The sequence below is a fragment of the Gavialis gangeticus genome, unplaced genomic scaffold (assembly GCF_001723915.1).
Source record: "Gavialis gangeticus isolate Ggan-Ray unplaced genomic scaffold, GavGan_comp1, whole genome shotgun sequence".
In the NCBI taxonomy this organism is placed as follows: Eukaryota; Metazoa; Chordata; order Crocodylia; family Gavialidae; genus Gavialis; species Gavialis gangeticus.
In genome coordinates, this window is record NW_017729008.1 from 13,764,485 (window position 1) to 13,782,718 (window position 18,234).

Consider the following 18,234-nt stretch of genomic DNA (forward strand, 5'->3'; position numbering starts at 1 on the left):
TCCCAAAGTCTCCATTTTGGGTTCTTATTTCAGCGAATAGACTTTGGGTCTGGTTCTGTTCCACCTATTAGGTATGTAGATGGACTTACGCACCTATGTGTAATTTCATTGCATTCTTCTAGACTCCCTGAAAAACTATTAAAGCAGTAGATGAGTGGGGCTTCCCTCTCCTCACTGCTTTTTGTGACTCAGTCTTAAGGGTATGATGATTGTATGTTACAAAAGCAGGTGCATTAATGGATGTTCAGGAACTTGAACAGGGGGGAGTAGAATCACACTTAGGCATCTAAGTGTACTTAAAACACCTACTAGACGAAATAGGATCTGGTCCTTTTGGCGCCTATTGACAAGTGCAGAAGCTGCTCTGACGCACTGGAATTCCAGCGCATCAGAGCAGATTCATGGACAAGCTTTAGTTCAAGCACACCTGCCACCATTTTTAAGCACAGTAACACTGATACACGAGATGCAGTGACGCTTTAATTAGAGCACCTCTCAGAGGCACTCTAATTAAAGCACCACCCTCCTCCCCCCCAACCTCAGAGCACATGTAAAAGTGCCTTTAGTGTCTACCTCTGCTGCTGCTTAGCGGAATTTTTATGGGAGTGAAACTGCAAAACTTTTGTTAGTTTTTACTCTGTTGTATTTTAAGAAAGCTTGGAGCATCAGCAGAGGCTATAGAGTGGCCTGCCTACATGCTTCAGAAAATACTATGGCTTTGGGTTCATACTCAAGGTTATTGTTAAAACCAAAAGGTTTAGAAATTTCTGGTAAGCTCCTATTCCATCTATCAAGCATATAAGTGGTAATTAGGCATTTAAGTGTGATCTTATTCCATGCTGCTCATACCCCTAACAAACCATTAATACAGAAGGTATTAATACAAAAGGTAGGGGTCCTTGCTACTTTTTGTGACTTAGTTAAGGTGAAGATGAAGGGATAAGGAAGGCAAGGGCAGTGCCTGAGATCAGGTTGACAACTGAAATCAAGGACAATAATAAGTCCTTGTTTAGGTATATAGGGAGCAGGAGGAAGACCAAGGGAAGTGTGCAGCCCTCGCAGAATGGGACAGGGCAGCTGATAACAGACAATCAGGAGAAAGCTGAATTCTTTAATGAATACTTTGTGTTGGTGTTCTTGCATGCAAGTGATGGTCACCCACCTGGTCAGATACTGGACGGATGCGGAGGCGAGGGGGCGATTGCCAACCAATGATCTGTGTTGAACTGGTGAGGGAGCACTTAGAGCAGCTGAATGTCTTCAAGTTGGCAGGACCAAATAGACTACACCCGAGAGTACTGAGGGAATTGGCTAGAGTCATTGTGGGACTGCTGGCAAAGGTATTTGAAGACTTGTGGTGCTCGGGAGAGGTCCCAGAAGACTGGAAAGGGGCCAGTGTGTTGCCAGTTTTTAAGAATCAGGGGAGGGAGGATCTGGGAACCTATAGCCCAGTCAGTTTGACATCAGTACTGGGTAAATTTGGGAAAAAATTATCAAGATGTCCATTTGTTAGAGACTGGCAGAAGGCATGATGCTGAAGGATAGCTAACATGGTTTCGTCTGACCAACCCTGTCTCCTTCTATGATCAGGTAATGAACCACTAAGATGTGGGAGATGCAGTTGATGTCATATAGTTGGATTTCAAAAAGGCCTTCAATATGGTCTCCCATGACATTCTTATAAAAAAAAAACAAAAAAAAAACCAACCCCGGGGCATTGTGGGCTGGCAGAGTCCATGGTCAGGTGCGTTGGGAACTGGCTAAGGGGTCAAACCCAGAGAGTGTTAGCAGGATGGGTCTGTATCGTCTTGGCAGGAGGTGACCAGTGATGTCCCACAGGGTTCAGTTCTTGGCCCTGTGCTGTTCAACATCTTTATCAACAGTTTAGATGACGCTGTGGAAAGTACACTGGCCACGTTTGCAGATGATACTAAGTTATGGGGAAAAGTGGTCATGCTACGGGATAGGATGTGCATCCAAATGGACCTGGACAAGCTGAAAAGGTGGACAGAGCAGTACTGGATGCAGTTAAATAAGGATAAATGCAGAGTGCTGCATCTGGGGAGAAGTAACCAGTGACAAGAATATAGGTTAGAAGAAGATGTCCTGGCCAACATGATGGTTGAAAGGGACCTCGGGGTTATGCTCAATCACAGGATGACAAGAGCCACCAGTGTGATGCTGTAGTCAGCAGAGCTAATAGCATACTGGTATGCATTAGCTGATGCATTGAAAACAAGGCTAAGGAAGTGATACTTCCTCTGTACTTGGCATTGGTGAGACCCCAGCTGGAGTACTGTGTCCAGTTCTGGGCACCATACTTCAAAAAAGACATGGAGAATCTTGAAAGGGTCTGGAGGAGGAAACTTTGAAGAAAAACTAAGGGATCTGGGACTGTTCAGCCTGGGGAAGAGAAGAATGAGGTGGGACTTGGTGGCTGTCTGTAAGTATGTAAGGGGTGAATATCGGAAGGTGGGAGAAAAACTAGGGCACTCTGGGGAGGACAAGGAGCAATAGTCATAAACTGTTAGAGGATGGTTTCATGTTGGATGTAAGGAAGAACTTCTTTATGATGAGGGTGACCAGAATCTGGAATAGACTTCCCAAGGAGGTGGTGCAGTCCCCAACCTTGGAACTCTTCGAAAGGAGACTGGACAGACGTCTTGCTGGGATCATTTGATCTCAGCAGTATTCCTGCCCAGAGCAGGAGGGTTGGACTCGATGATCTTTTGAGGTCCCTTCCAGCCCTTAATTTCTATGATTCTGTTGAAGTGCATTACAAAGTGGACACCAACAGAGTGGGGCTTATGCAACTTGTTTTAGGATCACACTTAGACACTTAAGTCTCTAGCACCCCCAGGGTGAGTCCTGGAGCACTGCCTAATTGTTAAATAAGTTCTAGCCTTTACTCTGTAAAACCAGACAGATTTTGTAAAAGTTGATGTCATTCTCCTAGAAATTTGCTCTGCTCTGAGTAAGTTGGATGCATGGATTTTTTTGAGCTTTGTTCACATATAATCGACTGTTGAGTTCCTATAAGGTAGAAATGTAGCACATGCTGTACATACAAACGAGTCTTACTCCTTACCTTATAACTGGATAAAACCAAGACAGTGAGTGCATGCCTCAAAATTATGTAGTAATTTTCCTCTATGTGAATTATTGGATTACTAGCTGGTAGCTTGTCCCCAGATGATCACAGTCAGCATTGTTTTCAGCTCACTTGTCATCTTCTTTCTCTTATCTTGTTTCCCAATAAAGAGACCACTGATGTGATAATAAATTAAATGCATCCACAAACTCCTGCATGTAAATGTACAGATTAAAACTTTCTCTCATTGTGGGTAAATAAGGTTACACATAAAGTGATGCTTACCATTTTCCCCCCCTTATCTCCCTAGAATCCAACTCAAGTGGGAACAGCTCTACAGGTTTTTCATAATCTTGGAACTCTGAAGGATACTATTGCTAATGTAGTGGATGGGTACTGTGCATCCGTGGAGGAGAACATCAGAAACGCTTTGGATATCAAAGTTTTGACTCAGCCTTCCCAGGCAGTTACAAGAGGTGCAGTATGGGTACAGTTTTTCTACTTTACATTTCCAGTTATTTGGCAGAAGTACATTTTGCACCTCCCCATCCCATCCATGTTTCAGAGACAGTTTATTGCTTGTATTAACCAGGCCAGGGGGTAAATCATACCCATGGGTGGAGTATGAAAAGGGGGAGGTGCAGATGGCATGGTGCATCATCCCATATAATGGGTGCTTTGCCCCCAGCCTCTAGAGCTGTGTCAACTAGCCCACAGAACTCCCCATGCATCCAGAAATTTGGTAGTAGGGGGCTCTGGGCCCTACATGTTGGACTGGGTGCCTGATCCCAGTGCACAGGGCCAGGCAGAAGTGGCATGGGGCCTCAGGACCCAATCCCAGTGTGGGGAACTGGGAGGGGACCGTGCCAGGCTCCTGGAGCCCAATCCTGGTGCTTGGAGCAGGAAGGGGATGGTGTCAGATTCCAGGGTGTGATGCTGAGGTGTGGGGCTTGATCTAGCCTGCAGACAGGCTGCATACCACTCATTTGGCGCATGGGGCCAAAAGCTTAAGCAACACTGGCATATAACATAATACATCATTTTCTCCAGGTAGAAAGAAACTAGAAGGTTTACTCATATGCTCAGGAGAAAAGCAGTATTATTCAGTTTAAGATTAAAGTAATAACAAACATAACTGAATTGGAATGTGCATTAATTTGATACATTTTACATTTTGTATTAAAAAAAACAGATTAAACTAGGCAAAAATGATCAAAAATGTTATTTCTTTAGTCCTGTAGTCATTAGAATGAAATGCATATCTCTTTCAGATTCATAAAACAAAATTAAGCTTCTTGAGCATCTTGTCCATACATCTAGTATTTCACTGAAAGTTGTTTCCACACCCAAGCTGATGTTCACCTAAGTTAATGTTTCCACATCTAAGTTAATATTTTTAACTAGAGTTGAAAACAGTATGGAGGCCTGTGAAACTTATTTACATTACCAGGAGGAACTAAGAGACAGCAGAATTGCAGAAAAAAGAATAGCTTGATTAGTGTGATATTAATACCATTAAAAAGGAGAGAGTGCTGCTAACACCCATGGAATGAAGAGTTTGGAAGGAAGCAGGTAGATTATAATGAGCTAGAAAGTCAAGTGACTCCTTCACTGCTGCTTGAGTAGAAATGCTGCTGCCACTGCCAGGCATTTTCTTTTAAACTTTGGGTGAAAATCAGGAATCAAAGGGGTTCAAATCACCACTGAACCCCCCTCAAATAGTCCCCTAGAGCAGTGGTTCTCAATCTTTTTAGATTCAAGGCATCCCTGAATAGACTTCAGGCACCCCTTGGAAAATGAACTCTTGGTTTTCACTCTTTGTTTTTTTACTACAGAAAAATAATGGAGCAATTTTTCTTGCTTTCTGAGCAAGGAACTCAGAGATAACAGAGCGATGGATTTCTATTTGAAATCTCTGGGTTTATCTTGTGAATCACGTTTGCAAACCTAAGAGTACTAACATTGAATGGCACCCTGTGGCACTCTTGAATAGATATCAAGGCACTCCAGGGTGCCATGGTACCCTGGTTGAGAATCACTGCTCTTGAGTAGGCATGTTAATGGTTAAAGGATTTATATTTTAACCGATCAGCCCAGTGATAAGTAGTTCTAGCTTACAGGTTATCATTTAGTCCCAGCTGGGCACAGTCCAGGAGAGGGATGGGGAGAAGGGAAGCCCTGTGGTGTCCAAGCAGGAACCAGAAGGTGGGAGGACAGGAGGGAGGGAGAGAGGAGCAAGGAGCAGGGAAGAGGGCAGGGGAGGGGTAACTAATACCTAATAGCTAGGCTTCATGGACCCTGGTGCATCTACTCACAGCCTCCATGCTGCCTACCATGAGCAGTCCAGGCTCCAGACAGGCCATTGCCACCCACCACAGAGCCCAGGCTGCACGTGGCAGGTAGTGGGAAAGCTGTAAGTGGATACACCAGGGTCCACAGAGCCTAGCTATTAGGTACTAGTCACTCATCCCCCTCCACCTTCACCTCCCTCCTGTGCTGCAGCAGCTGGCCCCAAGAAACCACATGCTGGTGGCTGCAGGAGGCTGGTAAGGCCCCTCACTGGCTGCTGCTACCCATGACTTCCTGCACTGTGTTGCCTTCCTGCCAGGGCTTGTCAATGCTTTGGTCCCCAGCTCCCCACATTATTCTGAGCAGGCAGGTGCAGTTCCTCCTCTGCGGCGGGGCAGGGTGAGACAGGCACTCGCTTGGGGCTCAGCAACACCCTGTCTCCCCCACCCTACCTGACTTCACAGAGCTGCAGCCTGGAGCCTAATGCTCTTGTGCCCGTCCCTATTCCTGTGCCCAGCTGGATGCAGCGCCTTCTGTTGCTGCAGCTGTTGCAGGGCTTGGCAGGGGCAAGGTGGAGGTAAGTGGGCATGGGGCAACTCCCGTGGGTCTGTGGCTCAGTCCCACGGTGCACCCTCATGGGCTTGGATAGGATCCACCTGCCCACCCCACCTGGTTTGTCATAAGGTACAGCCCTGGGGAGCCGCTGAGTCCCCGCCACACCTTGTGGGGGCTGGAAGAGCCTCACTGGTCCTGGACTGGCAGGTGTGCCCCACAGTCCAGACAGGAGCAGTGGGCCAGGCTGAGGGTTGCCACACCAATTAATTGTTTAACTGCTGTAACTACAACAGGTTAAACATATTTTTAAAGAGGTATTTACATCCCTAGTATAGAGGTAATATAACATAAAAATAAATTTCGGTATGTTCCTCCTGTTTCTGCCTAGTGTCTTATTTCTTAATTTCTATTTTCTCTCCCTCTCCTTCACTTGTCTAGAAAATAAATTTTAGAAATTTACAATTGTCCTAGCATTTTCTTATGAGCTTATCATGGAAATGATTAATTTTTTCTAGAATCTGCTTCTACCTTCCTTGTGTTTGTGAGAGGGCTGCAGAGAGACTAAAGGAGAGATTGGGGCATGTGTCTTAAGCCAGGAAACCAATTTTCTGCACTGGAATAGAAGCATAGGGACTGCTGTCATAACTGCTGCTTCTCTCCCCTCTTTCTCTGACAGCAGCACAAAGCAAAGAGTAGAATCTGGTGTTCAACAAAGCAGCTAAAGTTTTAACCTTATCACAGCCACTGCTCAATTGGCAGTAGATTTTGGTTGAGTAAGCAAAATTTGTTGCCAATTCAAGGGCAGCTGTGATGAGGTTAAATGTGAGCTGCAGTGTTTGCAAGGACAGAGTGACTGGTGCTGAAGAGTAGACTCTGTACCTGCTCCATGTGGCCCCATTGGGTCATGACTCAGAAGGGAAAAAAAACCCTTTTTTCTCTTTATTCTGCCTTTCCAGAACAAGGTCTCTTTTGGGGGGCAGATGAGGTGGAGAGTTTGGAACAGTATATGCAAAAAATATGGTACTAGAAAGTAGTGCAAGAAATCTGACAAAGGCATTACAGTGCTTTGTCACACGGGAATTTATCAAAACAGTATTTGCCATTTTGGGTAGTCCATTGCATCATTAAACTTCAGTTCTCTTGATGCTTTAGTTAAGGTACCTCAGTGTGTTAAAGAATACAAATGTAAAGGTGAGATAGATAACAAATTTTAATTTGTAGTCTCTTTAACAGTTTGGGATTAGAAGGTAGCTTTGGAATTATTATAATGGGATGTGGACACCCAAGCCACTCAAGAAAATGTTGGCTTAATAATGATCTTTTTCAGTTAGAGTACCTTATTTTTGTCATTCAAATACAGCTAGGCCAAGATATTTAGGTGTGAGTATACTATTGCATCCTGCTGCTACATTGGCCTGGTGGGGTTTCTGCTAAAATGACAAAGCACGGAACAGCTAATAGTGCAAGAATATTGTAAATGTCAGCTGAACTTCAAAGTTAGCACTCAAATGCGATGATTAAGGCCATTCACTTGAAGAGCTGTTGTTTCAAACTGTCTCTGACTTCTGAAAATTGCTTGTTCAGGTACATATCACACATGAGTTTAGGTGCCTAACCTCATTTAGGCACTCACTCCAGAAAGTATTGATTACAACTTAAATTTTGGTCTGAATTATGTTTCCTTCAATATTTGCTTAGGGGGGCCTGGCCGAGCAGCTATGCCAACACCAGGAAACACTGCAGCCTTCCGAGCAGCTCTCTGGACAAACATGGAGAAACTCATGGATCAGATCTGTGCAGCTTGTGGCCAGGTAAAGTTCTCAGAGTCCTTGCAGACAGTTTGCTCAAAGCAACAGCTCACTGTTCATTATCAATCAAAAAAATCAATTTAGAATGTTAGGAATTATTAAAATAGGATTTTTTGTGGGGGTTTTTAAACAAAAATATCAATAAGTATCTTTTATGCCCATTTAGAAATCTGTGGTGCATCCATACCTTGAATACTCTATGCAGTTTTAATTGTCACACCTCAAAAAAGGTACAGAAAAACTAGAAAGGTATGAAGAAGGGCAACAAGGATGATCAGGGTTTTGGAGGGGTTTCCATATGAGGAAAAAGTAAATAGGTTAGGACTTTTCAAGTCAGAAAAGAGATGCTTGAAGGGCACATGATAGAGATTTATAACATATTAAATGGTGTAGAGCAAGTAAATAGGGATTTATTATTTTTCCTCTCTCACAATACTAGAACTAGGGGACATAAAATGAAACTACTGGGCAGTAAGTTTAAACTTTAACAGGAGGAAGTTCTTTCTCATACAGGGGGCCCCTATACACATGCAAGTTAAGATACAATGGGATTTCATGTGTGATCCACACAATCACAGCTCTTGTCATGCCACACATGCATGGCAGGAGGAATGATTGTGGGATCATACATTAGATCCCATCAGACCTTATCACTGGTGCAGGGGTAGCCTGGGATCATGATCTCGGGTCTGCAAGCCCAACAGCTGATTGAGACTTGCTGCAGAGCTCACAGCGAGGCAGCAGAGAGAATGCTGCTACCTCTGTGAGCCCTGTGAGGTGCCAGGCTTATGGCAGGACAAGCTGGGAGAATGCTGCTGCAGCTGTGAGCTCTGTTCTCCCTGCTGCCCTGGATGCAAGCCCTGCCCTACAGCTGAGACAGTGTACTCCCTGCTGCAAGCCCTGCACCTGACAGTGTGAGCCTTGTCAGCTGTGGGACAGACAGCAGGTGGTGCACCACTGTGGCTGGGAGCCCCTCAGTTGATGGGACTTCCAGCCACCAGAGATCACGTGGCCACACGTTCAACCAGTAGCATGATTAGAACAAACTACAGAGTTATTACACATTTTTTGTGGAATAACATTGTAGCTTATTGCATGTTTTATCATGCTGTTAATTGGTTGAACATGTAGCTGGGTCACAACTTAAGGTGTGATTACCCGGTTGATCATGCTGGAACTGTAATGAGTAGAGGGGGCCAAGGTACAATTAACTTGTGGGACTTATTTCCCCAAGATGTTGTGGAGGCTGGTAACTTAACCCAGTTCAAAAGGGTATTGGACCAGTTCTTGAAAGAAAGGTCCATTGGTAGTATTGAATAATGTAGACAGGGATGCAGCATCTGAATCAGAACTCCCTATATGTCTGTGCTGGAAGCTGCAATAGGACAGGATCAGGGAGAGAAACAGGAACACTTCAGTATGTGCTCTGTTCACCCTTTCTCTCAATATACATTCTCTGCCACTCAGTGAGATAGGATGTTGGGCTAGACAGACCTATGGTCTTACCTAGTAAATGGCATTAATTTCTTATGTTCTTCAACTTCAGTGCAATTTTACCGGCAGCAACTTAGAAAACATAAATTTTCTTGGAAATAAATGTTGTCTTACAGGTGCAGCACTTGCAGAAAGTATTGTCAAAGAAGAGAGACCCTGTTTCACATGTCTGTTTCATTGAGGAAATAGTTAAGGTAAAGTTTTCATTTAGCTAACTAAATTTCAGTGGTTCTTTTAAAGAAAATGTGATGAGAGATGCCTTTCAGTTACAGTTTTTCCTATAACACATTTGTAATTATAGTAATGAGATGGTGGTGAAAGTCATGCTAGCACAGAAGAGTGCATTTATGGACTGTTTATATGTGGGTTATGTCTTGTAATAATTACTTTTGTTTTCTTTTAAAAGAAACCGTAGGATAGTGTCATTTTTTATTAGTGATCATTATTGTCATTCCATAAGATACTCTGGGTAAATAGTATCATGCATTAGTTTTCATAGGAGAATGCGTCATCTTGTGGTATCTAGTACTCAGCCATCTGTTTCTCTACATTTTGGCAATTTCTTCGTTGAAATATAATCACGGCTGTTCTTTCCCTGTAATGTCCCAGATATGAATACCTATTCTTGTTCATTCATTTGTATTGTTTCCTATTCTTATTTGGAGTAATTTGATTAATGGTCTCCTTCAGGGTTGGGAATAGTAATTCTGAAGTCATTTTAGCTACCTTAGTAAATGAGGCAAAATAAAAACAAAAGAAGTTTTAAGGCCTGTTTTTTATGCAAACATCTCCTTTCCCATGCATATGACTAGATTATGAATTTATACAGATTTATTTCTAAATGGGTCCCAGGAACTATTCACATGCAAATTTTTTTCAACAGTAAAACCAAATAATGAAAGTTTTTTACACAGGAAACCTATTTTTTTACTCCAAAATAAGTACAGCATCCATCTGGACAGTATGAAGGCTCTTCCCAAGCAGAAATGACTAGATTCAGCCTGCTCTGGAAGAAAGCAAGAAAGAAATGGATAAACTTACAGCAGATGTGTGTCTGCAGAAAAAAAAGCTTGGCCTTGCAAAAAATATTTGCTGCTTCCTGGGCTGCACAAAGTGACTCTGTGATACACCAACAGACAAAGAAAGCAATCCTGTGTACTGGGGAACGATGGAGCAGGTTGGATGGGAGGAAAATTAATGTTAGTGAGCTTTCCATGTTCCATTTGCAACAGCCCTCCTGAGTCTATGCTTCTCCCTAGTACTACTGATTGCCTTCATAGAGATCCTCTTGGATCAAGAGAGGAGGGACCATCCCAATTGTCAGAGGAGGTTTAGGTGAAAGGGTGTGTCACTGGGGGGGAGGAAGGTAGAAGCAATGTAAATCTTTGTCACTGTTTAGCAATAGACTATTTAAACAGATGATTAATATGGCTGACCAGGAAATGATATGTAGTATTCCAGTCTCTTGGGAGGGTACTGACCACCCTTTTTAGCTTTTTTTTTTCATGTTGCAGAATTGAGCCTGTGGTACAATAATGCATTTTTCAGATGATAGCTATTTATATGTTCCTCCAAGGTTCCTTCTTTTTCTGTGACCATCCTTTTAATAAGATTACGCCATTAACTTCAGGAGAGCATAAAACAAAGCAGGAGAGTTCTCATTCTGCAAGTAGCTACTAAAAAAATAGGTCATCAGTCTTGCTTGAGCTTTCCCACCATGACAGTGTTGCTGCCACCACTAAAGCATTACTCTGCCCTCTCCTAGGATGGTACTCTACAATACAGTGGTTCACTCAGCTGTTTTTGCAGGAACACAGAGTAGCAATGGTGTCCACTGGGAAAGTCCTATAGTATCACTGATAAGAGTAGGAAGGAAGGGAAGGTTACACAGATCAGTCTAACTGGTGTGCAGTCGAAACTGTGCAAGTACCGGTCACTGCTAACATTTGGGAAGGTTCATATGGAGAGTTTTATGGAACAGCAAAAATTGCTCTGTCTGTTGCCAGTGCTTATACCTAATAAAATGGTAATCCCACCCCTGAGTCCTGAAAGCAATAGGTAATGGTAATCCATGATCATAGCTGCCACTACTAGTCATCAAGTCCCCAGACATTGTTGTAGGGAGAGGAAAGAAGGTTGGATTTGTGTTAGAAATACTGTGTGAACTGAACCAAACAACAAACTGAGGGTAATTGCTTTATGTCCCTATTCTAGGGCAGTATGCCCACTCCAGAAGACATGAAGAGGAGGCCTCCATTCTACATTCTGTGCACTAATTACAGTTACTGATGTCAACATTATTATAGTCATCTTCTGCAGCAGCTGCACTGCCACTTTGCCTATCCATCTGCTTCCTAGTTCTGATTATGGCAGAAAAAGTGCCATCCTAGGAAATGTGAGATAGTACAGGACCTTGCCTTGTTAAGCATAAGCATGTTAACAACAAGGAAACTAGCTGCTTTTGGATTCATTACTCTCTTCCTTTTGGAATTGGGGGGAGGGGGGCCGGCAGGGGAGAGGGTTATGCCTTTTTTCTCCTGTCACAGAGCACACAGCCTGTACTTCCCTTAATTTCGCTTCCATGTTCTTCATGCCTTCTAATTACCTGTTGCTGCAATAATATTTAGTAGTTTATTCTACATTCCATCTGAGGATGTCAAACACTTTATAAACTCTCAGACACTCAAAATGGAGGACAGCATAGAAGTATTGTCACTAGTTAACAGATGGAGAAACTAAGGCACAGCAGACTTGTGTACACTTGGAAAACTTCTAAACTCCCAAGTTCAACAACATAGTGGTAAAAATGTGGGTGTTTTTACCACTATGTTGGTGAATTTGGGAGTTCAGAAGTTTCCTAAAAGTACAAGCCTGCACCACAGCTTTCTGACTAGTAGCAGTAAAATGCTCTGGAATTTTTCTGTTGGGGGATCAATGGAAAGGACACTGGGATTCCTCAAAAAGGTTGCAGAATTTGGTTCGCTAGGAGGATCATTAGTTTTCCTGTTGTGAACCAAGTACTGACAGTTGGCGTGACATGAATGCTGATCCATTGCCAACCAATGTTTTCCATTAACTCTTGTTAAAGAGCTTAAATGGTTTGCTCACAATCCTCTGACAATGTTCAATGATAGAGTTCCCAGTGCTGCTTGTCCCTGTCCTGTCCCCCCATACCCAGATCACACTGTCTTATTTCTGTGACATGATGCCAAGTGAACTTGAAGAAGCCAACATTCCTTTTCAAATGTATTCATAATATGTTTACAAATCTTATTAAATTTCCTATCAGTAATGAAATTTGTGTGCAGATTCAAAATGGTAAACATATGTAAAGGTCAGCTGGAAGGCTTTTTTTATATTTGCCAAGTTATTTCTTCAATGATCTGTGTTTACGCTGACAAAAAGTAGCCAGGGAAATTCATGATCTCAAGTTTTGTAGATAAAAGGATGATAAACTGATTTTATGTATTAATGTTTTCAGACAGATTTTTAGCTTTTAACTTTTTTAAACTACGTTTATAATCAAAATTGCAAATATCCATTTAAAATCATTTAAATCATTGCTTTTATTTTACACTGATTTCTGTATTTTTTTTAGTAGTTATAGTACTCTCTCAAAGAACTGATAAGTGACTTTGACCTGTTCTATTTTTTCTTTTCTTTGCATTTGCAGTATCTAGTGTCTAATCCTGATCCTATTGATGTCAGTAGCTAAGTTACTATTGACTTCAGTGTAAGCCACATCAGACCCTGTATTTTCATGATGGCCAGTTCTGTAATCAAAGACAAGAATCCATTTGAGCTCCTTGTAACACAGAGTTGAAACTGAATTTTGATCTTCCCTATCCTAGATCCTCCACTTCCCCACAGACTTCAGTGAATGGCTTTGCAAAGTGAAAAGCTATTTAAACATCATGGCAGAACATTTTGGCCTGGATCCTATTGCATCTATAAGACATTGTCTTTGCTGCTGCTAGCCCCAAACAGTATGCATCTTACTGTAGGAGAGCAGTCCTAATCCACACAGTTTGATGCATGGCTCTCCAGTTTTCTGAATGCACAGCCTGGTTCATTCCCAGAAGCCAGTCCTATTCCAACCAGAGATGTACATCTCTCCCATCTTGTGCAACTCTAAAGGTGGGGAGACAAGTAATACTTACATTCCTTTACTGGGCAGCTTTGTGTGATTCTGTCACGTCAAGATTTGTCACGTCCAGAAGGGCAGAGATGAACAGCTATTTCTAACTGACAGATAGAATATGAGGAAGGAAGAGGGGAAAACCACCTTCTTGCATTTGTCAGGGCATTTGTTCAGGAATGGAGAGAGATGGCTTCTAGGCCCACCTTGGCTAGACAAGGTCTTGTGAAATCTTCACTTAATTTTTAAATCCAAGTTGTTGACTTAATTTAGGATCCTCTTGTGGTTAAAGTTAGTGTGTGCATAAATGTTTGCAGAATTGGAGCTACAGTCCTCACAGACCAAAGCAGGGATGGACAATTATTTCGGGCAGAGAGGGCTGCTTACTGAGTTTAGGCAAGGTGTCAAGGGCCGCATAGGTAGCTGCCCCTTGACAGGTGCCATTTGCGATGTGTAGGGAGTGCTCCTGGATTCACGTGCACCCCATGAGTGTTGTGGGGCACCCCCCCATGGGTGGTTGCCACTTGTGATACCCCCCTCCCTCATCGCCAACACCACTGGTGGCATTTGCGGGTGGTCCGCAATCACCGCTGGCTGCCAGCGATGCTGCCGGCAGCATCTGCAGGTGGTTGCTGACCACTGGCCAGAATTTGCCACCCCTCCTCCCCACCGCCAAGAGCACCGTGGCTGCCTGTGGGCGCTCCCCACTTACTGCCACCATGCTCCCGCCACCAACAGTGCTGCCACTGCCTGTGGGGGCTCGCTGTGCCCCCCAGCCTCCAGGGGTACATGGCATTCATGACCAGTGCCCTGCCCCCTGGTCGCCATCTTGTGACTGAAAGTCTTGCACCCTAACCCCTGAACTTTGCCACCAGAAGTCCCTCCCCTTGCCCCCAGAAGTACTCCTTTCAGCAAGGGGTTTTGGCATTATTAGAACCAGAAAAATATCAAATTATATTCTAAGAAGTGAACATCTACAACATTAATTTGATTTCAAAAAATGTTTTCGTCTTGATTTACATGTGTTTGTATAGTGTCCATAGAGGTGATAGCACAATAGCTTAAAATGAAGTTTTACTCTTGTATATTGTGGTGGGTGGGTATAGGGTTGTGGGGGGCTGTGGGTGTGAGGGTATGTGGAGTGGCTGAGCATGTGGGGGGGTGTGGATATGTGGGGTATGGGTGGGTATAGGGGCTGTGTGTGGCAGGAGGGTGGCTGGGGTTTGTGTATGGCAGTGCGATGAGGAATGTGGGTGCATGTCTATGGTGGGGTGTACATGGGACTCACCCTATGAACACACACACACACACACACACTCTGCCCTTGTGCCTGCATACACACATACTCTGTTCCTGAGCCTGCATACATACACACGCTGCCCCTGAGCCTGCATACACATGCACATCTCCCTCCCCCCTGTACCAGTGCGGTCCCATGCTCTGGAGTCCAGTGATGCAGCCAGGTGCCACAGCCACATGGTGCTGGAGCAGAGCAGGGGCAGAAAACCAGGAAACTGGCTGGGGGCGGGGCGAGGCTGAATTGTTCAAGCCCGCTGAGGGTTCCCTCAGGGTCCTACTGCCCCTGACTCCTCTCAGCTTTGACAGGCAGCCAGGAGTGAATAAATATTAATTTAGTCAATTTTTTAGAGGCCCTGCAGGCCGGATAGAATGTCCTGGTGGGCCGTATTTTGCCCGCCTGTGGTCTAAAGCCCAGATCCTAGTATCAGTTAGACCTTGTGCCTACATGGAGCCACAGTGAAAGTAAATTGAATTCGTATTCATATCACAGATCGGGGGGCTGGATGAAAAATATTCCATCTACGATATGTTTGAATATAATTTTACCCTGTCTATCTCTTGAATGTAATTATTGTTTCTATCTGTGACAATGACCCAAATGTACCATCCTGAAGAATATATGTGAGGGTCAGGGTTGGTTAGCTCAGGGGCGTCATCTGGTACTTTTTACCTCTGCCTTGTTGGGAATTATGCAGATTGCAGTTTGGTGATGACTGACAGCTAATATGAAATAGTTTTAGTCTGGTTCCCAGTAAAAAAGTATAAATATCCTCAAATCATCACCTGTGTTCCCATTAACTATCATTCTTCTCAGTTTCACCACAGAGACTAAGTACTGGGTGGCTGTACAACTAACCTTTTGCCCTGAGATGTGGTCTGTCAAGGTCAGGGTAGAAACACATCTCCCAATTTCACCTACTTTCTGGTTGGAAAAAAATGTCAGTCCCTAGCTTATGGGAGAATTAAATTCATTTGTGATACATAGCTACATACTTGTTGATCTTATAAACATTAATTGATTTCTAAGCACTTTAAAAATACAGACATTTTTACTGAAAAAAATAAGCATTTTTACTGTTTACATATTTTTCCACAGAATCATCTAATTACTCTGATGTTGAATTTTAAAATTATACGCTTTTACCATTTATTTTCTAGTTCCAGAGGATTTATTTTAAAGTAGCTTTCATTTCTTTTGTCAGCTGCATAAAAGCATCCTTTTAAAATTTTACACTGTGGCTGGAAGTCTAGAAACCATTATACCTTGAGTATAAACTGATCAAGCTCAATGTAATGAAATTCTGTGCCCTGCAGTAAAAAAAAATTCAAGGTCATTTTTAAAACCATGCTGTCATTTATCGACATGCGTTCACCTGCGACACATAATATGGGCATCAGAAATTTAAATGCACAGATTTTTAAAAATTTAATCTAGACTACCTCTAAAAGATATCAAAGATTTAGTCAGAACATTCTGAATTTTTCTGTTTCTGTACTGATGATAGGTACTAAAAATGATAGCTTTTGTTCAGAGCCTAACATTAGGCAATTATGTTGCTATAGAAATAGCGGAAATGGATTTTCCTAAGTTCCATCCCATAAGGTCTTGCTGTACAAAATTATTAAATCACTTGCACTCTTGTTTTAGTTGTGGAAAAATATTTAGGTTGTCCTTTAAGTGTCTTCAGTTTTCAGAATGATGTTCTCAATCTGTCTTTCTGTATGGCAGGACCTTTGATTGCAGATGGAGAATATTGTATGCATTAGTATGCAAAGCCTTATTTCAGGAGCCTGCAGCAAATAGCTTCATGGCAATAGTCTTTATATTGTTTTACATTTCAAAGATTCTTCACAATAAAGATGTTTTTCTTATTCTAGTCAAAATATCATAAAAATAGGTTGGAGGTAGTGGTTTTGAAGTTGGAGCATGCTTAGAAGCAGTGGGTCAGAGTAGGTATTGATATTGTTATGTGAGAATAGCACTGCAAAACACAAAAATCTGATAGTTCACATATGGAAGGTTATTGTACTCATTAAGTTCTGAAGTTGGGTCATGAGTGGCTGCCATTCAGGATGTAATGAAGACAAACTGGTAAAAAATAAATCTTACCTTTTCAGTTTCATTTTATACCACAATCAGTTTTAGATATAAATGTATGCGCTTTCATTATTATTTCTTAAATTTGGATTTGATGTAAGATGCTAAACTGATATATTAAGAACAGAGCTCTAGAGATTTCATTTCTGTAATGAGTAAAGTTAATTAGCAGCTTATGCATGTTTCTCTAAAATTAAGTAAGCTTGTTGTCATGTCCAAGGATAACTTTTAACCTATTTTCCAAGCTGCAACTTTATTATTATTGCATGGTAACCTTGGCTACAGTGCTTCAGACATTGCTGCTCTTATGACACCAGAATTTGGCCCACTGATGTCTGGTAGCTTTTTTTGTTCTACAGAAGCTATATACTGGAAATTGGGTTACACCTTTAGAACTGTGGAATCAAGCCAGTTCTGTGTGAGCAAGAGGGAATGTAGTTTTATCACTTGGATCCTACCAGCCTGCAGTTCTTACCATTAAAAATAATCTTGTAATCCTGTAAGTAGGCAGCATTAAGCTAAATTTGGAATCTGTATAGTTGATTTGAGCAACTACAGTACTAATGTGACTCCATAATATGAAAGGGAACAAAATACATCCAGTCCATGTAGACACTACAGTGCATTGTTGTGTAGTAACAAAAATTGTCAAAAGGAGAATTTTCTAATGTTCAAGATAGTAAATCTATTTAACAGATTCTTCTTTTTTTGTTTTCATACAAAAATATTCATTGATACTTCCTCATCTTTTGGATCTGAATCCTTTCTGTGCTGAAAAACATTGCTTACAGCATAAACAAAGCTCCACTGTCCCTGTCTAATGCAGTGTTTGCCAAAATAGCTACTTTATTGTGTTTCTATAATTCATCTTCTGTATGTAGATAAGCTGTTTACCTTTGTCTTAACTCCCACACCTGGAGGACCAGTGGGCATCTTGTCATACAGCTCCATTCCTCTGAGCTTTCTGGTGTGGGTGATTCTATAATGATTTAAAACTTTAAACCACCAGTGTAGCTCTTAGAGTCAGTCCTTCCTCGTATGTTGTGGTGAAGTCCTCAAGAAAGACTCCATCATCTCAGTTTATGGTAAATATAATTTCAAATTGCAGGACAACTTGCTCCAAAAATTCTGCCATATGTTCAAATTTTACATCCCTGAGTTAGGCTCAGCAGTAACATGAACTAGTAGTATTATTCACTGTTGACATAACATTTCTTGTCATTTTTGTCTAAGTAAGCACTTCTTGTCTAAGTAAGTGTAAGTCTAAGGGGTAGCATGAAGGAAGAAGCATGATGATACCATATTTTTGCACAAACAATGTGCTCCCCACATAAAACCCATGCCTTCTTTTTTGGAAGGCAAGAATGCATAAAAAATTAGTTGTCCAAAGTCATGGCCAACTGTGTTAGTAAGTTCTTCTGGGAACAGTGTGTGTCCTGGAAATGTGGTACCTGGAACTTCC

The 18,234-nt window shown here is 42.3% G+C and overlaps 1 protein-coding gene across 1 annotated transcript in view; it reads left to right on the forward strand.

The window, feature by feature from the left end:
* The window catches only part of COG5 (component of oligomeric golgi complex 5), a 442,290-nt gene that overhangs the window by 287,495 nt on the left and 136,561 nt on the right, over positions 1-18,234 (forward strand). The window contains exons 8-10 of the mRNA XM_019509410.1: positions 3,402-3,567; positions 7,634-7,746; positions 9,354-9,431. Coding sequence (XP_019364955.1) covers positions 3,402-3,567; positions 7,634-7,746; positions 9,354-9,431 — 357 coding nt within the window. The remainder of the gene's footprint in view (positions 1-3,401; positions 3,568-7,633; positions 7,747-9,353; positions 9,432-18,234) is intronic.